The 24,150-nt window shown below is 26.7% G+C and overlaps 1 protein-coding gene across 1 annotated transcript; it reads right to left on the reverse strand.

The window, feature by feature from the left end:
* Positions 1 to 1,388: 1,388 nt before the first annotated feature.
* On the reverse strand, positions 1,389 to 9,415 carry LOC124939484. The gene is made up of 4 exons (XM_047479957.1): positions 9,014 to 9,415; positions 8,542 to 8,936; positions 2,019 to 2,463; positions 1,389 to 1,941 (listed from the first exon to the last, which is right to left on the reverse strand). Exons 1-4 carry the CDS (start codon positions 9,399 to 9,401, stop codon positions 1,544 to 1,546), a joined length of 1,626 nt encoding a protein of 541 aa, XP_047335913.1. The 5' UTR covers positions 9,402 to 9,415; the 3' UTR covers positions 1,389 to 1,543.
* Positions 9,416 to 24,150: the final 14,735 nt, after the last annotated feature.

The following is a 24,150-nucleotide window of genomic DNA, read 5'->3' on the forward strand; positions in this document are numbered from 1 at the left end:
TACGCTGCATCTTCGTCTCGCTGAAACAATAAATAACACAACCGAAAGTACCCAATAGAGACTTAAGTACCATACGCTTATTAGTATAATTGATCTCACATACGTTCAACCTAATAATCTTTCTAATCATTAGGTAAACTGATTACAGTACACCTTACTCGGCTTCGAAACTCATTTCTCAGTCTTTAAATAATCGATAGAAAGTACTGTAAACTTTTTCATTTCTCCGTCTTTAAATAATCGATAGAAAGTACTGTAAACTTTTTCATTTCTCCGTGTTGATAGTTATACGGAAGTGGAGGAATTTCATGAACTTCCGACCACACCTCTGTTTCGGCCTCAAGAATTGCCTCATGGACAATGAATCTATTTTCATTTAAAGACATGTCATGGATTAACTCTCACAAACATGCATATACACACAGAAACTTTGAATTAATAAACTACACTAAAGACCACGCTTATTATTAATGAGCTTAAAACAAAAATTGTCCCGATAACTGATATTTACATATTTACAAGAAAATTGTCATTAAAATTAATAAATCATTGACTACTTTATTTGTAACATTCTATATTAATAATAAATTGTTGTTAAGTTCAAGCAATTAACTTCTTTAACTAGTTATAAGCAATTTTACTGATTTTTTTAAAATCAACTTTAACCTTGTCTTTGTTTTTTTTTTTAAATGTGTATTTTTTATTCTTTATTACTTATATATATATACACAAATTTATTTTTGAAATAATAATAAAAAAATTTTAACAAAATGTTGATATTATCAAAAGCCTTAAAATTTTGAATTCACAACTATAGTTAAATTACATTAAAATTTGTCATATTCAGAGTTAGAGATGATCCATAATTTAGAGTTAAAGTTTGTTAAAATCTGTGACGGACTTCAGTTATATTAAGAGAAAATTATAGATGAGACAGGTATCAGTGTGAGACTTTGCTTGTTTTTGGATATATATTAGTTAGTGAAGTAATTAAGTAATATTGAAGTTAAATAATATTGTTTAAGACCATAAGGTAAATCCTTTCTTGGTCATAGCCATAACCATTTACATCAAGATTTCTCAAAAGCTTAAAAAACAATCCATCTAAAAAAAAAAGTAAATATTTTTTACAACTCTAAGAAATCAACTTTGATTTTACATATATCCAATTGTGTATAGAATGACTTAATTTCAATCACTTAATTAATAAGGCATAATTGTATCAAATTCATAACCACTTGTATCAAATTCATAACCACTTGTTAAAATAAAATTGTAAAATGATTTGTTTAGACTTTAGACCAATTTTTGTTACAATCCCTTGTGGCTTGTGATGAGGTCGACGATATTGTAATGAAAGTATATATATATATATATATATATATATATATATATATAAAAGGAGGTTTTTATTTGATTACTTTTCAGTTTTCAGTCATTAGTCACATTTTTATTGGTAAAAAAGGAAGAAAAAAAAACAACAAAAACAACCACTTCTCTTTATTCCACCCCCAGTAGTAATACGAACTATGGAATCTTTCGATCAACAACGTAGATTATTGCCGGGCGACACTCCGAATCTGTTACAATAATCCGTGTAGTAACGAACACGGGCATCAACGAGATCGGGCCTCCTCCCATCACACTCTATGCTGTTTACGGCTCGGATTGAGGGCCCGAACCCTCCGGACCTAAAAGGTGATTGGACATTGTTGGTCCAAAACCAAAGTGACGCCTTGAAGGACACGGTCGGGTCATTGGCCACTATCTCGGGATTGTTTAAGCCATCGAACCCAAGGCTATTCCCGGCTGCAATATAGTTATAGTTCCAAGTCAATTGGAGCGGACCACGACCAAAGTACTTTTTATTTGGGTTGCATGGATTTGGCCCTTGACAATAGTTTTGAGATGCTCCATTAATCTCCTCAATATAACAAAAATCTGCAAACATTAATTAATTTATTCAAATGAACAATTATTATAATATGATGTTAAATTTAATTATAATTAATAATTACGTCCGGTCTCGTGAGTGACGTGAGCGAAGAAAGCAGCGATTTCGCGTTTAAAGTCGTCTCCCGACCCAGCTGGGAACTTAAAAGAACGGGCTGCGTTTAGGAAGCCCGATCTGGTGTAAAACCTCTTGCCGGGGCAACTGGCGGCGGCTTGATTTATTATGCTGTCAAAGAAAGACTGAGACACAACGGCATCCAGGGAGGAGGAGGAGGAGGAGCCACCGCCACCGCCGGTGCCGGAACAGGGACCGGACCGACAGCCGGTACCACAATATTCTTTTGTTTGGCCACAGTAGCCAAATTGGCTGCAGCAAAACCCTGGGGCACAACCGCAGTTCTGAGCAACCGAAAGACTGGCAACGGTCAGAAGAACCGAAATAATTACTACTACTATTATCTGATTCATGGCGACTATGATAATAATTATACAAGCGGTGGCCGCCCATATTTATATACATTAGTGATGGCTTAAACCTAGATTGGATTGGAAAAGTCAAAGAAATATTTAAGGGGAAACTAATTTTATTTTCTTGACATAATGTTTCAATTCTCTCACATTATAGAGTTCTTAAGTTTCTTAAACAATATTTAAATTATAAGATTAAAAGTCCATAATTTATATTAGGGCAACAAATGAGTACTCAACCCAATCGTTCAAAATTTAAAACATTAATCATGTCTTATATGAATCTTATCTATTTATAAAGAGTTTCTTCCTTTCTTCCTATTATCTCATACTTTCGAACTTGAAAATTTAATTTTTGTTCAAATTTTCGAATTAAGTCAATCTTGTAGGTAAATAGTCGAGTTGAGCTCGAACTCAAATTTATAAACTCGTTTGAGCTTAAATTCGAGTCGATCTAATAACTACTGAATCGAGTTGACTCGAACTTACGCAAGTTTAAGTCAGATTCGACTCATTTTACGGCCTAATTTATACATTAGAGAATAAAAATGTGGAAGGACTTTTTTATATTTGGTTTGTTGGGTTTTTCTTGATTTTTTTTTATAAATAAAATTATTTGATTAAATTTTCAAAATATTTATTTTTTATGGTTGGAAGACAAAAAATATTTCAATTTTTTTTCTCTCTATCTTAAATGATAAATTAATTTCAAATAATTAAATAAAATGTAAATTTGATATTTTAATAAATAAAATTAGTGATTAAATAGACGGAAATAATGTTGAATTTTAGGTAAATTCCTTAAATAACCTAAAACCTAAATATCAAATTAAGGCCAAATTTGACTAGCCGCCGTTTGGTACAAGTTGGTATTATTAATTGTACTACTTTAGAACTAGTTAGGATTCAGTTTATTTATATAAATTTGTTCTCTAATAAAAAAGAATTAAGAAAAATATTATAACAAGACTTAATATAATTAAATAATATGATTAATGTTTATTGAAAAATAAATTAATATTTTATTTAGATTGATAAAAATGAATGAAAAATTTGTGAGTTTTTTAGATTTTTTAAAAATCAAAATAAGAAACCAAACAAGTCTTAAAGTTAATGATATAAGATATAAAAAGTTAACCGATATATATAATTTAATTTTAAATACAAGAGTGTTTAATACTAAATAAATTTAATTTATTTAAAAGAGGATTGATAGTGATGGAATTTGAGAGAAAAAAAAAGTTAGAACAAGTTATCACCAACTGGCTAGAAAAATAAATAAGAGTGAAGAGAGAAATTGTTTTCATTATTTTTCATCAGCCAAGTAATTTTTTTTTAAATTTTCTTCCACACTCATTTCTCTATTTAAAATTCAACACTTATTCTCATATTTATTTAATAAATTAAATTATTTAATTGTTAAATTGAAATTCTCAAAGAAAAAAAATACATTATTGACTTGTGTATACATACACGATAATTCATATCTTTTTATCCATCATTTAAAATATGAATTCATCGTCAATAACATTTATAAGCATTTAATTTTTCTAAAATTATTTGAACTTAACTCAAAATTTTAATCAGTTGTAATATTCCCAATTTTGATTTCATTCAAAATTGATCATCGTCTTCAAGTGTTTTGACACTTTTTTTTATTTGTTTCCTTTTCATATTTTTTGTAAATGGTTAAATAAAATAGAACTTATTTAACAGAGAGATGGTTTAAGAAAATAAACTATTGAAACATAGAATCTTTTTTAAAAAATAATTTATTAATATATTTTATAAAAATATATTAAATAGTATATATATATATATATATATATATATATATATATATATATATATATATATATTAACCAATGAATCCTTTAAAACAAATTAATTGTCTATCTTTAGGCATAATACAAATCATTTATTCTTAAAACTATAAATTAATGAAACAACTTTATAAATTTCATAAAATTATTATTACTATATATTTTATAAAAAACGATTATGAAAATTTAAACTCATAATTTTAGAGATATAAGTATTTACTGTCAACCATTAAAATTTAATTAGTCTTATAATTATATGAAATAATTAATATAAGCACATGACACAAACCTATTCCTTTTATAAAATTAATTATAAAAACTCATAAACTTAACCATATTTGAGCTTAACTATTATATGAAAGAATTCATATTACACAACCTCATTTCTAGCCTTAACCCAAATTATAATGAGTATGTCGTTAACCACAATTATTTTGTATCCAAAAGATATAAAAATATTGATTTTTCAAAGGGCGGAACTAGAATTTAAAAATAAAGGTAAAAATACAACCAATATAACATAATAATAAAAATTGTGTAGGCATTCATTTGCTATTAAAATTGGGATATACGATCATTTTAAAATATATAATATTCAGCAATAATTGAATCCGGGTTTTTACTTGAAGCAAGTTTCATAGCGGAAAATGATTATTTTGTAGTTGTATTTGAACTAGGTAGAATTAAAGCTAAACGAAATAACTTGTTAATTAAATAATATTGTTCCAACTATTTGTTTTAAAAAAATCTTTGGCACAATTATGATACATTGGACATATTGAAAATTTTCATTGCAAACTATATTAATTCCTACCCCTCAAATATTTTTCTTAAATAACAAAAAAAAAATAACATGAAAACAAAGTTTAAAATAATATTAAAAACAATTACTTAAAAATCATTTTTGTTAATTTTAAAAAACTAGCACGACCTATAATTGTGAACTATGATTTCAATTTAAAAGTTTTTAATAAGAATAGAATAGAATAACTTATACTCTTTTATTTTTCTATTTTAAAAATTGTTTATGCATAAATGATATAATAAAGATATTGATTTATGCAAAACAACAAATTAAATAAATTAAGATAGAATGAAAACTTACCATACAAATTATACAAAAACTCAAAGAAAACTACTTACCATACATGGTTAATTAGATTTGGATTGTGGAATAGAGAAACACAATATTTTATAAAGAATGAGCTGATATTTAGTTTAGAGTTACTCTGCAGTGATGCAGTTTTCAATGAATAGAAGAGGTTTGAAGTTTTGTTTGTTTGTATATATTCACAGCCCCACGGATGTTTCTCTCCAATTATATAATATATATATAAATACTTTGATTCCAAAATGATCAGATAATTAAAAAGATACTTAATTAGATTTCATCAAATTAATATACTCTTTTCAATGAGATTAATACATTTTCATATGTTGGAAATTAGTTATAAATAAGTATTTTCATTCAATATGATCAACAGATGATTGAAAAGGAGACTTGGTTAGGTTTCATTAAATTAGATATTTCTATTATATTTTTTCTATTATGAGAACATAGGTAAAACTTTGTGATTTCATTTAAAATGTTTTTTTTTTCAAAAGGCACTTTGTGTTTGTGTCACGCCACTTGTGCCCATCTAATGTCAGAACATATTTAATTATGAAATACTAATAATATATGCAAAAAATAATATTTAAAATTGGGACTTACAGAAAAATATGTTACTTAATTTTTTTTATCTATTTGAACATAAAAAAACATTAAAAAAGTATTTAACTTTTTTCTTGATTTTATCATATAATTATATATTGTGACTTGTGTAGAATCATACACCGTGTCGACCTGTGCGTTTTAAATCTGAATCCTAACATGATTGATCTTAATTAGTTACATGCAACTAAAAATTAAATCAATTAAATCAATTAAATAAATATTTCTATTATTAATACATGAACAGTAAAAGACACTGTCAAATTTTAAATCCTGAATAGAACATGTTATTCTATTCTTGTTCTATCATGACGCAATATTCACCTCTAATTTAATGAATTATGATTTCAATTTTCAACAATGGATACATTCTAATATAGATTGAAATAGTTTATAGCAAGTAAATAAATTAAATATAGCATAATAGCTATAGTCTACATATTTATAATTCTAATTCATAGGTGCCGTATAACAAATAATAAATATTTAACGAAAAACTTGATAAAATATCACATAGACCTAATAATTGATAATTATCTTCAACCTTATTAATTAATATTGTAAATAATATATATTTATATAACACTTTCTTACTTTTTTTTGCTTGAATATTCAAATTTTATTTTTATGAAAATGATAAAATATATTTAAATGTTTTTATAATATTAGTTTATATTTTATAAAATTAATTAATTATTTAGTTAGTTTATTCAATATTTAATTTCTGTATAATATTCAGTATTTAATTTTTAAATTTTATAAAATGCAATCTTAATTTTGAGGTATTTTAAATAATAAAAACTATTAAAACTACAAGATTAACATAGCAAAAAGTTGTTAAAAGCTGAAAACCTAATTTTTTTAATTAATTATTAACAATGTAAATGATCAATACTATAGATAACTAGCCTTGTACATACTAAATATCATGTTAATTATTAATCAGCTTTAACAAAACAAAATTTGTGCTAATAATTGATATTTACAAATGCACAAGAAAATTGTCTTTAAAATTTATAAATTATTGACTACTTTATTTGTAACATTGTATACTAATAATGAATTGAATTTTTGTTAAGTTCAAACAATTAACTTCTTTAACTAGTTAATTAATATGCAATTTTACTGAAATTTTTACATGATGATCAACTTTAACCTCGTCTGTGAAAGTTTTTTTTTAAATGTGCATTTTTATTCTTTATTACTTATATATACATAATTAATTTGTTTGAAACCATAAAAAAATCACTTTTTAACAAAAATGTTTACATTATCAAAAGCTTTAAAATTTTGTATTTGCAATAAGAGAGAATTATGAATGAAACATATAAGTCTTACCTTTTTTTTTTAGAAATGATATAAACAAGTATCTGAATTAAAATGAAAAAGTTAATAAAAATATTTAGGCCCAAAATCATTTACATAAAGAATTCAAAAGTTCAAAAATCAATCCATTTATAAAACAACATCAATATTTTTTAAAACTCTAAAAAATCAATTTTGATTTTACTTTCTCAGGAGTTCATAACAACAAATTATAATCACGTAAATAAAATTAATAGATAAGCGGTTCAGTTCGATTTATCAATTGAAATACACATCAAAAACCACTAATATTTTATTAAATTTTAAACAGTCGATTTGACAGGTTCTACTGAGGATTAGGATTAGGCTGATTGATAAATTTATTAAAATGTTATATATATATATATATATATATATATATATATAACAGCGTATACCTATTTTCATTAATATAAAAAAACAAATATTATGAATAAAATCACATATATATATATATATATATATATATATATATATATATATATATATATATATATATACTAAGAACTGTTTAATAAAAAATAGTCAATAATTTTGAATTAAATTTATCTAATACTAATACTAAGAATTGTTTAATAAAAGATGAGTCAATAATTTTGAATTAAATTTATCAGATACTAAGTTAATATCTTTAATAGTTTATTAATAAGTTTGAATGTTTATCATATTATTATAACATATATATATCACTCATCATTGTCAATTTAAGATTTAATTTTCTTTTGTCTTATTTAAATATTATTTTTTAAACATTCTATTTAAATATTATTTTTTAAACAGTCGGTTTCAGTGATGCTGGATCGTTGGGATAAGTTTGATAAAAAAGAAACTATATTAAATTTGGTTTGGCTGGTTTCAATTTGATATTGTTCGATTTAAGCGGATTCAATTCGGTTTATGGGTTTAGTTACACCCTTATATCAAATTCATAAACTACTTATAACTAACAAAATAAAATTGTAAAATTACACAGGCTATCAAAAAGTTTAACAGTAATCAAAATTGATTTGTTTAGACTTTAATTAGACCCATTTTGGAGACCATCCTTGTGACTTGTGATGAAGTCAATAAGGTAATGAAATTATAAAAAAGGAGGTTTTTATTTTATTACTTCTCAGCTTTCAGTCATTTGCCACATTTTTATTGGTAAAAAGGTAAGAGAAAAACATGAGTTTAAAGCAGCAAAATCGACCAGTCTCTTTATTCCACCTCCATCAATACGAACTATGGACAGTTTCAACAACGTAGATTGTCTCCGGGCGACACTCCGAATCTGTTACAATAATCCGTGTAGTAACCAACGCGGGCTTCAACGAGATCGGGCCTCTTCCCATCACACTCTATGCTGTTTATGGCTCGGATTGAGGCCCCGAACCCTCCAGACCTGAAAGGTCCCTGAACATTGTTGGTCCAAAACCAAAGTGACGCCTTGAAGGACACGGTCGGGTCATTGGCCACTATCTCGGGATTGTTTAACCCATCGAACCCGAGGCTATTCCCGGCTGCAATATAGTTATAGTTCCACGTCAATTGTAGCGGACCACGACCAAAGTACTTTTTATCTGGGTTGCATGGATTTGGTCCTTGACAATAGTTTTGGGATGCTCCATTAATCTCCTCAATATAGCAAAAATCTGCAAACATTAATTAATTTATTCAAAACAATTATAATATATGTTAATTAGAGAAATGTTAATTAAAAATTTATTACGTCCTGTCTCGTGAGTGACGTGAGCGAAGAAAGCAGCGATTTCGCGTTTAGCGTCATCTCCCGACCCGGCTGGGAAAGTAAAAGAACCGGCTGCGTTTAGGAAACCCGATCTGGTGTAAAAACTCTTGCCGGAGCAGCTGGCGGCGGCTTGATTTATTATGCTGTCGAAGAAAGACTGAGTCACAATGGTATCCAGGGAGGAGCCACCGCCGGTGCTGGTGCCGGTACAAGGACCGGACTGGCAGCCGGCACCACAATATTCTGCTGTTTGGCCACAGAAGCCAAATTGGCTGCAGCAAAACCCTGCGGCACAACCGCAGTTTTGAGCAACCGTAAAACCGGCGGTCAGAAGAACCGAAATAATTACCACTACTATTATCTGATTCATGACTACGTACGATGATAATAATTATACAAATGGTGACTGGCCATATTTATATACATTAGTGATGGAGCTAAAAGCTAGATTGGATTGGAAAAGTCAAAGAAATTAAATTAATTAATTTTATTTTCTTGCTCTTGACTAGAGACTAGAGACTAGATAACGTGATTGGTGAGGCAATTACGTATTTAGATTTGTGAGTTTTAAAAAAATTGTAATGAGTTTGAAATATTTTTAAAAAAATTATGAATAACATGAGTAAATTAACGTTCGTCCTTTAAGAATAAGAAAAATAATTAAATAATAAATTAAATTTATAAACATAGAAAATTAAGGTGCTATGTCACATTTTAAGGTAAATTATTTATTTTTGGATTCACTTCTGTCCTAACTCATTAATATTAATTGTTAAATTTTATTTTATGTTAGTTCGTTGGTGAATATTTTTAGTTATATTTTCATTATTATTTTCAAATAATTAGTCTGGTTAGGTTTCGAGTGTCTTTTGTGACAAAGTCAATCTCGTATTTTTTATTATTTTTGTCGTTATGTTTAAACGATTACCATTATATCGTTATTCTAACTTTATAACCAAAAAAATTATAATATTTTTTTTTTGATCTCTTCACAAATTTTATTATAAAATTCCTGTTTTTTAAGAATATTTTAATTATATAAAAGTCACTTGGTGGAGTTTATACGTTAGAGAATAAAAATGTGGAATGAATCTTAGAAATTCCACCGAGTGTTAATTAGCCGCCGTTCGGTACAAGTTGCTATTATTGTTTAATTTCAAGTTGACTGGGAGACTTTAGAATGTTAGGATTCAGTTTACTTAAATAAATTTGTTCTCTAATAATTTTTAAAAATTATAGTTTTATAACAACTTAAAAAAATATTAATGTTTGTTGGAAAAAAAATTAAATAAATAATATTTTAATATTTTGATTGATAAATAAAATAATGTGATGTATGAAAAATGGACAAAAAGATTGTGAAATGTTTTAGATTATTTATTAAAAAAAACTTTAAAATTTAGATGACTCTTTTTTAATCTTCTATGATAAAAGAAACAAAAGAATTGAGGGTGATATTAAGTGTTTAAAATCAAGTAAAATTTATTTATTTAAAATTTAACACTTATTCTCCTATTTACTAAATAAATTAAGTGAATTATTTGTTAAATTAAAATTTTGATGGGAAAAAATATTATTAACTTATCTATATATACACGAAACTTCATATCTTATTTAACTTTCATTCAAAGTATAATTTCATCATCAATAAGTGTGACATCTATAAACATTTGATCAAATATTCATCAGTTGTAAATTAAAGCACCAAATATCTTATATTTAGCTTCCACTAAAAATATAATTTCATCATCAACAATAAGTGTGACATCTATAAACATTTGACAAAAAAATGATCAGTTGTAAAGCAACAAATATCCCCAAGTTTAATTTCATTCCAAAATTGATCATCATGAGAGTGTAATGACATTTATTTTTTCTATTATGCATCTTTTTCTTTTTCTTTCATTTTTTTAATTGTTTTTTTAACGAATAAATAAAATAAAACTTATTTAATAGAAGAATATTTAAAAAAAATTGAGAAAAGAAAAAAATGAAATAATAAATAGAGGATAAACTAAAGACAAAACAAAAGTAAAAAAAATCAATGAAATTTAGACTAAGTGCCAATCTAGATATTTTTTCATAATTTTGTAAGTGAGAATAAGATTAATATATTCGTTAACATCGTAAAAAATCTATGATTTATGTTTTATGTTTTGATTTTTGAGATATTATATTAGATATATTATACTAATAATTGTATTGCAACCTATATAATGTAAACTACATATTATTTATTTTAATGATAAAATGTCATATTGCCATACAGACATGCTATATTTTTTGTCATTTTAAGAGCATGTGTTAATTAAATATGCAATAGTACTAGATAAATTTTTACAACCTATATATTATAACTAAATGTGAAAATATATAATAATAAAACATGTATGGTAGGATATTCAATAAATTTAGTTGATATAATAAAAATGTAAAAATAATATCAATAATGTATTAAAAAATTTATTTACATCAACAACCCATGTCAGACAAACAAGTGGTACATTGAATCATGATAGTACTATGATACAGTCAATAAATAATACTAGTGTTGATAACCAAGTTTATTTTAATTTTTTTATTATATATATAATATTTAAATAATTAAAATATATAATATTTTAGAGTTAAGATTATAAAAAAAAATATATTGAATAGATAGTTAATTGACTCACTATGAATTTTAGAGGTTAGGTTCAAATTTCGTAACTATATATTTATTTTATTATTTTATTATTTTTTAATTTAGAAAAGATCAGATAGATGACTGATATAATTGAAAAATATGAGCAATTTTCAAATAAAATCAATTCAGTTGACTATTTAATAACACTTAAATTAAATTTAAGTAATAATAAATTGTGTTTTATTTTTATTTAATAGTTAACCTGTTTAATCAATATAATTTTAAATTAAAAATTAAAAAATAGACCCAACACTTATGGACCACCATTGATTTATTTTGACACGTTAAGTTGCTTCTCAATTATTGGTCAGTCTCATTTGTCTACTTCCAAGTTTTTGTATTTTGCTTTGTAAAAATATATCACTTTTTTTTTCTTTTTTGGTTAAACTTTTTTTTATTTTTTAAAGAATTAAGGGTCAAAAATCAATTTAAATACAACTAAATTGAACAAAAAATAATAATAGTTAATTACAAAAACATTTAATATATAAAATCAAGAAATAAAATTGAACAAAAATAATAATAGTTGATTAAAAAAATATTTAATATATAAAATCGAAAAATAAAAACTTATTTTCCTAATTGCTTGAGAAGGCTTGAAACCATAATATTTAGACTTAACAAATAAAATAAAGTGCATATATAACTACTATAGAAAAATATTAAATTCTTTTGAAACTCCTTTGAGAGATTAAGTTTTGAAAGGATATATAGATGGAGTAAATTGCTATCTCACAAGCAGTCTCTATAGGTCTCATGCTTCAAAACTTAGTTCATTTTAACATTAAATTTTAAAATTAATGTGTAATTTTTTTCAATTTTAATTTTAAAGTGTGAGATATATACGAGGACTGCTTGTAAGACAACATATCTGCCATATATATATATATTTATTGTAGTTGTTCTTAGTTAACTAGTTTCCATATATATATATATATTTATTGTAGTTGTTCTTAGTTAACTAGTTTCTTATGAATTCTATGAATCCTTAGTATGGGTGTATTCCTTTTATATCTTATAGTTTATTTATATATATATATATATATATATATATATATATATATATATATATATTCAAAATAATGTTGTTCTTATTTCTCTTTATCGAGAAATTGTTTTAGTAATTTATAATTCTTGGATGGCATTTCAATTAATTAGATCTATAAGAGTCAAAAGTCCTAACTTTGATTACAAAATCAATATTTTTTATTTTTATTTAATGACTATTCATTTTTTTTAATAAATAATGATAATGAATAGACTAACCAATAGAAAAAATATGTATTGAGAGGGGTATGAGATAAGTAGACCAAACAAGAATTTTAGGATTTATATCTCTTTTTCCTTTTTTTAATTTGGAATAATGTAATCGTCTCTATGGGATAGCTCAACTGGTAGAGTAGAGGACTGGAAATCCTCGTGTCATCAGTTCAAATCTGGTTCCTGGCACATGATTCATTTGTAGTTATATGATGTTTACTTTAGGTACGGGATCTTATCGAATTTCTTTATTTTATTTATTTACTTATGTTTATTCGAAAGCATTATTGTTTTTAGTATCTGGTTCGGTTATTCATTCAATTTATTGTAGTTATTTTTAGTTAACTAATTTCTTAATTTCTTTTATTTATAAATTATGGTTTCACATAGTTTAGTATTTCAAATCAACTATAAAATAACTTATGATATCTATTTATTTTTTTAAATGGTATGCTACAACGAATATAAATTATTCTGACGACTAATTTTCTGACAAATAAGTTGTGCCGCAAAATGTATGGAAAAAAGCTTTCACAAATTCAATCTTCTCCCAATGTTTAATTTTTATTTTCTTATTTTGTTTATTTGAAAAAAAAAATGTCAAGAGAGAGTTCCAAGTCCTAATTGCAAATATTAGAGGACTAGAACAAAAGTAACATATCATTTTAAATTGCAAAATGTTATGTTTTTGTCCAAATTACTCTATAGTTCTTGATTAGGTGATTGATTTGTCATACTTAGTTTATCTAAAAATAATTTATTTGTCAATACATAATTATTTTAATTTTTTTTAATAAATTATATATATATATTTTTTAATTTATGACTTTTGAAAGTACTACCAAGGAAAATAATGTGAGCTATCATCAACTAAAAAATGGCACTAAAAGTCAAGTTTAAAAAATGGGGAGACTTAAAAAGCATTGACTAAGAATGTAAATGTTAGGAACTAATTTAATGCGGTTAATTATACATATATTTAAATTATTTTATTTATTAAATATTATATAATGAATTGAGTGTTAAACATTAAAATATTATTTTTTAAATAGATTTATCAAAATAAAGATTAGAAGAGATCATGTTAGTTTCATACATTGTAAACAAAAAAAAAAATATCAGCTAACAATTTTTTTTTTCATTTGAATTATGATTTATAATATCATAGCATAATTTTTTCATAATTAAATATGTGCTCAGCTAATTCTATAAAATTGGTTAAAAAATTATATAAATATTTCTTGAGAAATTAGTGCTGAAGTTTAGACTTTAGAGCAGAAAAAGTTGAATGGTATTTGCCGTCTCACAAAAGTTATATTTATTTTCTTAATTTACTGTTGACTGAGAAAGATTTACTAATTTAATGAGGTTACATAAATATATTTAATTTATTTCATATATTTAATTAAATGTTAAACACTAAATTAAATTAAATTGACTTAATAAATAAATATTATAGAGTATACTTAATAAAATAAATGGTTTAGTTTTCTTTTATGAGATAAATTTATATGATGAAATATTAATAACTCAAGAAAATAAAAAAAAATAAAGATAAAAACAACTTTAAAACAAAAATAGAAATGAACAATGAAATGAAGAGTCAAATTAAAGTTGATGACCAAAAAATCAACCAATGCATCTAAAAGTTTGATTTAAGTATATTAACTAAAAAATATACAGGTTAGAACAAATTAAAAAAAAAAAATTAGTCGCAAAGGTTTAATTCCTGTAAACTATATACCAGACCCAAAGTTATCAAATAAGTCTATTTCTTCTCATTGTAATATTTAAATTATATTAGATTTACTTACGACATCGACGTAGTTATAACGATTACGTAGAAACAGCAATTTTAGCTCATAAATAGACATTAACATGAATGAATATGGAATTATGGAAGCACCAGACATATTTACAAAGCTTAAACTAATCAGTATACATACAATTCCATACGTCTGTTAATATGTTGATTTCCTTGACCAATTGTAATTTTATCTTAATTTAATTATTATTTTTAAAAAATATTATTTAACTACCTATATATATATGTTCTCAAAATAAAAATAAAAATAAAAACCTTAAAACAAAGTACAATCACTTTCCAAAAAATAAAGAGGTAAAATTATTACATCTAAATAAAAAACATGTATATTTAAATCTCAAATCCCAGAAAAATTTATAAAATATAAAAAAAAAAATGGGAACCTCGAGATTTTGTGTCATTTTATTTTTCTGAAAACCGTCTTACCTTTCTCAAACTTGATCTTTTGCATAGAGCATTTGAATTAGATGTCTTGATTAAATTCCTTTCAATAACAAATTTATAGGTCCAATCATCTCTATAAATGATCATGCGTCAAATTTCTTCAAATATTGAAAAATATTCTTTTATTTTATTTAATAAGAATCAAATCTAAATTTTTTAAGTAAGATATTTATCATTTGAAATACCTTGATAAGTTAATATTTATATTTATAGTTAATAATTTTAATTTTAATTAACTAATACATAAGTTACTTCAAAAAATAGTAAATTTACTTTAAAAAAGAAAGTAAATTGAATATATTTGAAATGTTTTAATTAATTTTTAATTATTAGGTAATTTAATATAGTTTTTTAAATTATTAGAATTTATTTTCTAAATAATTTATTAATATATTAAATAGTCAATTATAAAAATTGTCAGTCAAGAACACATCCAAAAATTAAAGTTATGATGAGCTTAAAAGAATTTGAGACGATTTCAGGAAATTATTATTGAAAACCGACGGAGAATTAGTGCAAGTCTTTATATGTTTTGAAAAAGGTAAATATGTCCTTAGTAGGACATAGTCACTTACATCAAGATTCTCAAAAGCTCAAAAAAACAATCCACTTCAATATGTTTTAAAACTCTAAGAAATCAACTTTGATTTTACATATATCCAATTGTGTTTCTAATCACTTAATTTCACATAAGTTCATAACAAATTCTAATTACTTAATTAATAACACCTAATTGTCAAGTTCATAAATCACTTGCTAAAATAAAATTGTAAAATTGATTTGTTTAGATTTTAGATCAATTTGGAGACATCCCTTGTGGCTTGTAATGAAGCGGAAAAGTTAATGAAATTTAAAAAAAATGAGGTTTTTATTTTATTACTTTTTCAGTTTTCATTCATTAGACACATTTTTATTGGTAAAAAAAGAAAAAGAAAGAAAAACATTAGTTTAGGCAGCAAAAACGACCAGACTCTCTATTCCACACCTGAAGTACCTACGACCGACAGTTTCAACAACACATATTGTTGCCCGAACATGTTACAATATCGGGCCTCCTCCTATCACACTATGCTGTTTACTATGCTGTTTACGGCTCGGATCGAGGGCCCGAACCCTCGTGAAAGGTGACTGTGCATTGTTGGTCCAAAACCAAAGCGATTGACCACTATCTCTAATATGGTAGGTGTTTATGTCGCATTTCTACCATAAATATTTTTTTTCTTTTCTTTGTTCGAATAGACTGAAGTCCACTGAACTCTAACATAGATTCTCCCCAGTATTCGACGATAGTAATGATATTCGCTACCGCAAAATCCTGGGGTAAAACAGCAGTTCTGAGCAACCGGACGAGCAGCGGTCAGAAGAACCGAAATAATTACTAATGATATTATCTGATTCATGACCACGATGATAATTATACAAGTGATGGCCGATCGACCATATTTATATATAGTAAGATTGGATTGAAACAAGTCAAAGAAATTAAGGGGAAACTAATTTTATTTTAATGAAAATAACATTTTTAATTATAAGATTAAAGGAATAAAATATGGAATGACATAGAAATTTGAGTATTAGTTAGCCGCCATTATGGACAAGTTTTTCTTATTGTTTATTTAAATAATTTAAATAAATTTGTTCTTTTAATAAAAATAAAATTAAATGAGGTATTAATATTTATTGAAAAAAAAAGGTAGCATTCTAGTATTTTGATTGAAATTTAATGTGATTGGTGAAAAAAATGAAAAGATGGTAAGTTTTTTTAAAAAAAAAAATTAAATCAATCAAACAAGCCTTTAAAGGAGACTCTTCTAGTCTTCTATGATAAAAAAAAATGATAATATAAAGGAGACTCTTTTAGTCTTCAATTAAAATTGAAGTTGTGAAGACAGATAATATATAATTTATTTTTAAATATAATTCTATAAATTTATTCTCATATTTACTTAATAAATTAAGTGAATTAATTGTTAAATTAAAATTTTAAGGTTAAAAAACAATAGATGACTTCAGATTTGGTTTCCTTAGGTTTTGATTTTTGGCATCATTGGCTACTGATTTATCAGGTCTTTTTAGTGCTATTTGAAATTGAGTGATTCGGTTTCTCATGACTGCATAGGACATGACGACAAACAGTTCTTGGATCGACGCTTTAGCACTTGGTTCTCATTTCTTCGATTTTGTGGGACAGCATTTATTTGGTCTTACCTCTTGACAAATTATTTTTGGATATTATTCATTTGGTGGACATGAACTTGATTGATTGTGAGACAACTATAATTTTTTTTGGAATCCTGTTAATTTTATTTTTTTATGAAATGAATTTTATTACCAAACAAAATTAAACGTGTTTCTCAATAATTGCTGTAAATTTTTAACTTTATTTTATTATATATACAACGCCATTCAATTTTTTGAAACAAAAAATTACAACAAAAGTCTTAATGTAAATTTTTAAAAAGAGCAATATTGACATTATGGAAAACTTAAAAAATTATATTCGTGATGATCTGTAATTCAATTCCATGAAAACTTAAAATATCTTTAATTATTTACATAAAATGTATTCTGATTAGTTAAAAAAAAATAAGGCTAATAGGTATGATGATCCAACTATAACTAAGTCTTAAAAATCTTCCTATATATGATCATGTTTTAAATTTATCTTTATACCATGTTTTAAATTTATCTTTATACCTTTATTTTTGTTTAAAATTACTCTTTATAAATTTGTTTTTGTTTAAAAATGGCTCTGTATTACATTTTTTTTGTGTTTAAATTTATACCATAAATATCAAAAACCATTTAAATGTTATAAATCCGATAATTTGTGTATATAAACATACTTCCAGTGTTTGTTATAAACAAGACTCTTTTATTGATAATTTATAAAATAGTCTAAAAGGGAAAAAGTATTTGACCAAGACTCTTTTATTGATAATTTATAAAATAGTCTAAAAAGGGAAAAAGTATTTGACGAAATTTACAGATTTAAAGTCCAAATGTAGTCTTCTCCGACACTAGATTCTTCTTCCGCTTCAGTTCTCTGAGCTTTCTCATACTGGTTGTAGATAAATTCCAGATATTTTGTTCGTTTTAGCTAGATATTCATCTGGAAGGCAACACGCGTGCCATTTTCCGAGGTATCCTGCGTAGATCTTTTGATCGATAGGTTTATCTACCGCGATAGTAGCTTCAATGTAGTTATAACCGAATTGCCTGAACAGATCATGGGTATTGTAGTAGGTAACTCATTCCAACCCCATGAGCATAATCATTGGCTTGTCATCTATCATGAAAGCCATTTTTTTAGGAGATACTATGGAAGAATGTCCTAGATTTCATCATTGTATTGTACCGAGAGTTCGGGCAAAAATTCCCTCATTCTTTGGTATTGGATTAATGGGGATATGATGCCATCAGGCAAAACTGGCGGTAGACGTTTAAGCTTGTCAAGCAGCCAGATGTAGAGGATTAAAGGGGGACCTCTTTTACTCATAGTAGACGATGTGGATGAGTCGTTTAGGCACATTAATGTCTCTGCTAGAATAATGTCAGAGGGGTCTTTATTGCTCCTTCGCATTTGGTGTGCTACCACAATGATTCTTGAAGAAGGCTTATCGTTTGTTGGTGCTATAAAAAAAGTGAGCCAGTGGGACTAACATTGTAATCATAGACGATCCCGATGTTAGAGGAATCTCTCCATCTTTTATTTCTATTTCGGCCCAAGCCTCGAAATTGATGTGCGTGCCAACGATGATAGCATTAGAGGTTGTTTTGGAGTAGTGGTACTCCTCTTGTAGAAACTTTCCGATAGACATCGAGTCTATAAACGATCTTAGATGTAGAACGTTTTTGTTATCCGTCACTAGGATAGCCCAAAATTCTTCCATGGTTGGGCATATAGTCCTTCTATCGAGTAAGTTATAAGCTCTTTTGTCGGGATTCTACCTTTGTTGCATCTCCATCATGAAGTTGAAGTTTACTTTGTATTTTAAGAACCTCATGATGCGATTAAGGCCATAAGTTTTAAAGTTCCATCGATTAACGTGGAAGTTGTCTACATAGGGGACCAACTCGATATCCGTCAGCATGGATATCGTTAAAGACTGCGATTATAGAAGAGGGGAGAATTGGAATTGGAATTGTAAAAACAAGAGCAAAATGCATATGAAAATAACATGACTTAGAGTAAACATCTCATAAAGTTTTATATACTTGCTTTAAAAGAATCTCGATAAAGTTCAAAATTTTCGGAGTTTTTAATTTAATAGTTGATTACACTATCTCATTTCTAACTTTTTCCGTTTATACAAAAGGGGTAAAACTTATAGCTCCTCTTTAGGGGGAGCGAGTTCGACTATAGGAGGTAGACGTGACGGAACATTCACGTCCTGTTTCCTCCTCTTGCTAATGTCGGAACTCCTCGATGATCTGGTCAATATAATTCTTCTGATCTTTTGGGATACTCATCTTGACTACGTCATTCCATAGATCAAGGTAGTTTATAAAGTCGTTGTGTTCGACGGGCCTTTCCATGACGACCGCGCAGTCACGACAAGGAGGTATTTAGATGCCCCTAAAATCATCTAAACGATAAACAATATTAATATTAAAGGAGAGAAAGATGTACTGTAGTTATATAATTAAAATATAAATATTGTAATAAATATTATAAGATATAAAATATGATATCGTAATACAAAATCTGTAATATGGTTGAATCAGCCGATTAGACAAGATTACACCAAAATGATGACTATCCTTTAGTGAGTAATCTTATTTGAAAACGAAATCAGTTTATTAGTCAAAATAAGTTAGAATCTAAATCTAAGAAACACAATATAGTTGAAACCTTTGACGATCGATGATTTGAAATTAGTTATCAGGAGTGTTCAAATTTTGACCATAAAATAAGAATTGGTATATATTGTGAGTTAGGTTCTTCATTTTATATTATTTGAAAGATTCAAACTATTTAAAAAAATGTAATAATGAGCAATTTCAAACAAAAAAAAAATGTATACGAAGCAATGTCATATATATATATATATATATAAAGATCAATTTAAAACAATATCACGCATAGAGATATTTAAAACTAATATATAGAGATTAGCCCAACAAATTAATATATAAAAAGTTTGTACCAATTACATTTTTAAAAACTCTAAGAATTCTACTTTGATTTTATATATATGAAAATAATTTAGAAACACATTCTAATAACTTAATTTCTAGTGAATTAATAGCATGTTATAATCACTTAATAACACATAACTCTATTTAATTCATAAACAGCGGGTTAAAACAAAATTTTGAATTTTCGGATACCCAAAACTGATTCGGTAATTTTTAAAATTTAAAAATTTTAAAATAAAATAACATATTTATATAAATTACAAACCCTAATTAAGGGTCTAAAGTGAAGTCTAAACTGCCCGCTCGCGTCGCTACCAAACCTTCATTCTCGAGCCTCAACGATACTTCATCTCCTATTCTCCAGATCTCCTGTTGGTGGCAATGTTTGCCTCCTTGGGAAATTATGCATTATTGGAGGCTTAATGCCTTACATGCTGATGCTGGAAAGATCCTAGATGCTTAATGTTGAGATGTCCCGATCCATCTTGTGAAACTTATGTTGGTCAAGATATGGTAAACTTATTGGCAATTGATGATGATAAATGAAACTATGCACGTTATGTAGTCGCAAGGTAACTACTTTGTTCATTTATATGTGTTATTGTATATATTTAATTAGGGGTGAGCAAACTGATTAACCTAACAGATTTAGCAAAACTAGAAAATATTAATTCCTCATATTTCTATAAGTCAAAAACCACTAAATCATCCTTACTCTAGTGATGTTTCTTCTTCTAGTTCTAATTGTGATAATAATAGAATAAATTCTATTTGGTGGTTTCATTTTGATAGAATGGATGATATAAATTATACAAAGTGCAAATATTGTGCTACAAAAATTGGTTGTGCGGAACAAAATGTAACAACTACTTTAGCTAATCATATTCAGAGATGTAAGCAATTTCTTATTAATATGGATAAGAAACAAAAATTTATGAGAGTTGAGACAAAAATTATTGTCCTTGATAATGGTGTGTTTGAAACAATCTCTCTTCCGTTTGTTGGAAATTTGATCAAACAACTTGTAGAAATTCCCTTGTTATGATGATTATCGTGGATGAGTTGCTTTTTATTTTTGTGGAACATGAGTGATTTATATATTTCTGCAAGTGTTTGAATCCTGCATTTTCAATTTCTATCATGCAAGACAATTTATAGGGATCATTATAGCATTTTCATCGAAGAAAAGCAAAAGTTGAAAGATAGTTTTGAAACACTCTTTTCTCGAATTAGTTTGACAACTAATGCATGAACTTCCGGTCAAAACTTGAGCTATATGTATCTTAACGCTCTTTTATTGATGACAATTGAGTTTTGCATACAAGGATCATTAATTTTTGTCCTCTTGCTGGCCATTCTAGGCATTTGATTGGTCGAGGTTTAAATTGATTGAGGACTTAAAAATATTATGACTATGAGGGTAGACAATGCTAATTTAATGATTTGGTAGTTGATTATTTGATAATAAACTTAACCATTGGGAATCTAATATTTTGGATGAAATTTTTTTACATATTCATTGTGTTGCTCGTATCTTTAATTTGGTTGTAAAAGATGGTTTGAAGGATATGAATTCATCTATTATAAAAGTTCGTACTATAATAGTTGTGCACAAAGTGTATTTGCCATTGGTTTAGAGATCTCTAATTTATGCAAAATGATGATGAAGGATGTAAGAAAATGGCTCAACAAATGAAAGTGAAGTGTAGATCCTTTTCAACACTTCTTCAATGTCTCAAGAAGACAAGCAAACAAGATCCTTTTCAAATAGTGCATTGAAAAATAGGAATGAGAATCGTCAAGGGAAAGTTATAGATTTTGCAAGGTTGTTGACTTCAAGGTTTAAAATAGAGGTTGGTTTTGATCATGCTTAAAGGAACAAATCTGAGTTGGATAAGTATCTAGAAGATCCTCTTGAGAATAATAATTTGTGTTGGTGGAAGGATAATCAGAGGAGATTTCATATTTTTGCAAAGATGGCTCGTGATGTACTTGCTTTACATGTGAGAACTATTGTTTCTAAGTTGGTTTTCAGTACCGGGGGTTACGTCCTTGACTCATTTCATACTTCTTTAACCCCAAGAATAGTTGAGGCCCTTGGGCCCTTATTTGTACCTATTATTGGGAACGTACAACAAAGGCTGTGGCAATTAAGGAAAATTTGGCATCATTGGAGCAACTTGAAGAATGTTTAATCTTCTAATTATTTTATTTAATTTTTAATTGATTAATATCTTTTTAATTTAATAATATTAATATCTATAAGTTGTTCATTACTAATTTTTTGTAGGAAGGAAAGAGTTAACTAAGGAGCAACCAAACTTTATAATTGATGATGAGAGTTATGACTTAAGTATCATACTAGAACTAGAAAAATGTCGAGATACATCATCTTGTAATGTTTGATTGAATGAATCGTTGAAGTAAAATATGTGAAGTTTTTGTGATGTTGTGTTATTCTGTTTATTGTAAATATAACCTCAGACATTTTAGGACTCACTAGAGACGAAGATACTAGAGTAGATAGAACTTGAAGCCACTGCCCACTAGAGATCAACATTCCTACAAGACCTGCAAGTATTATAAAATATTGGGTCACTTGGGTGGACCAATGTCTTTTTGTTTTAAAAGAGATATTGATTTCATTTTGGCATTTGAATTATATTTTTGATTGGTATTATAGTTACGAGTTCAATTCATAACAAAGATTCTTAATGGACCAGTTTCTATTTTCTAGTATATGAAAAAATTAAAAATATGGAAGAAAAAAAAATTATATTGGCAGGTATCTAGCTGGCTGACCCAATCCGGTGTTTTCGGATCAGATAATGGTCAAATATCGGGTCAGATACAATTTGCAAATTTAAAAAAACAAAAAAAGCAGATATTCGATAAGAAATACTAGATCGGATGAATCAATATCCATCAAACCATCCTTTACAACCAAATTGAATATATGAGCAACACAACGAATATGTAGAAAATTTTCATCCAAAATACTAGATTTCCAATGAAGTTTTCTTCTTAAATAATCAACCGCAAAATCATTAAAACTAACATTGTATATAGTCATAGTCATAATATTCTTAAGTCCCTAATCAATCAAAACACTTTTCTCAAAAAAATCCACCTTGAACTATCAAATGCCTAGAATGGCTAATCAAAACACTTTTCTCAAAAAAATCCACCTTGAACTATCAAATGCCTAGAATGGCTAGTAAGAGGACAAAAGTTAATAATTTTTTTATGAAACTCAATTGTCATCAATAATTGAGCAGTAAGACACATATAACTGAAGTTTTGATTGAAAGTTCATGCATCAGTTGTCAAATTAATTTGAGAAAAGAGTATTTCAAAAATAGCTTTCAAATTTCGCTTTTCTTCGATGAAAAAGCTATAACAAGCTCTAGAAATGGTCTTGCGTGATGTAATTAAAAATGTAGGATTCAAACACTTGCAGAAGTATATAAATCCCTCATGCTTCATAAAAGCAAAAGGCAATTCATCCACGATAATCATCCTACAAGGGCCTTTCTATAAATTGTTTGATCAAATGCCAACAAGACGGAAGAGTGATTATTTCAAACACACCATCATCACGGACAATAGATTTTGTTTCAATTCCAATAAGTTTTTGCTTCTTATCTATATTAGCAAAAAGTTGCTTACATCTTTTGATATGATTAGCTAAGTAGTTGTTCCATTTTTTGTCGCACAACCAATTTTTGTAGCACAATATTTGCACTTTGCATAATTTATATC

This window comes from Impatiens glandulifera, chromosome 5 (genome assembly GCF_907164915.1).
Source record: "Impatiens glandulifera chromosome 5, dImpGla2.1, whole genome shotgun sequence".
Lineage (NCBI taxonomy): Eukaryota > Viridiplantae > Streptophyta > Magnoliopsida > Ericales > Balsaminaceae > Impatiens > Impatiens glandulifera.

Coding starts and splice junctions, on each gene's coding strand:
- LOC124939484 (XM_047479957.1), bottom strand. CDS start 9,401: ATGAATCAGATAATAGTAGTGGTAATTATTTCGGTTCTTCTGACCGCC. Junction 2,464..8,541: donor CCGGAGACAATCTACGTTGT/TGAAACTGTCCA, acceptor TAATGTATATAA/ATATGGGCGGCCACCGCTTG. Junction 1,942..2,018: donor CGTCACTCACGAGACCGGAC/GTAATTATTAAT, acceptor TAATGTTTGCAG/ATTTTTGTTATATTGAGGAG.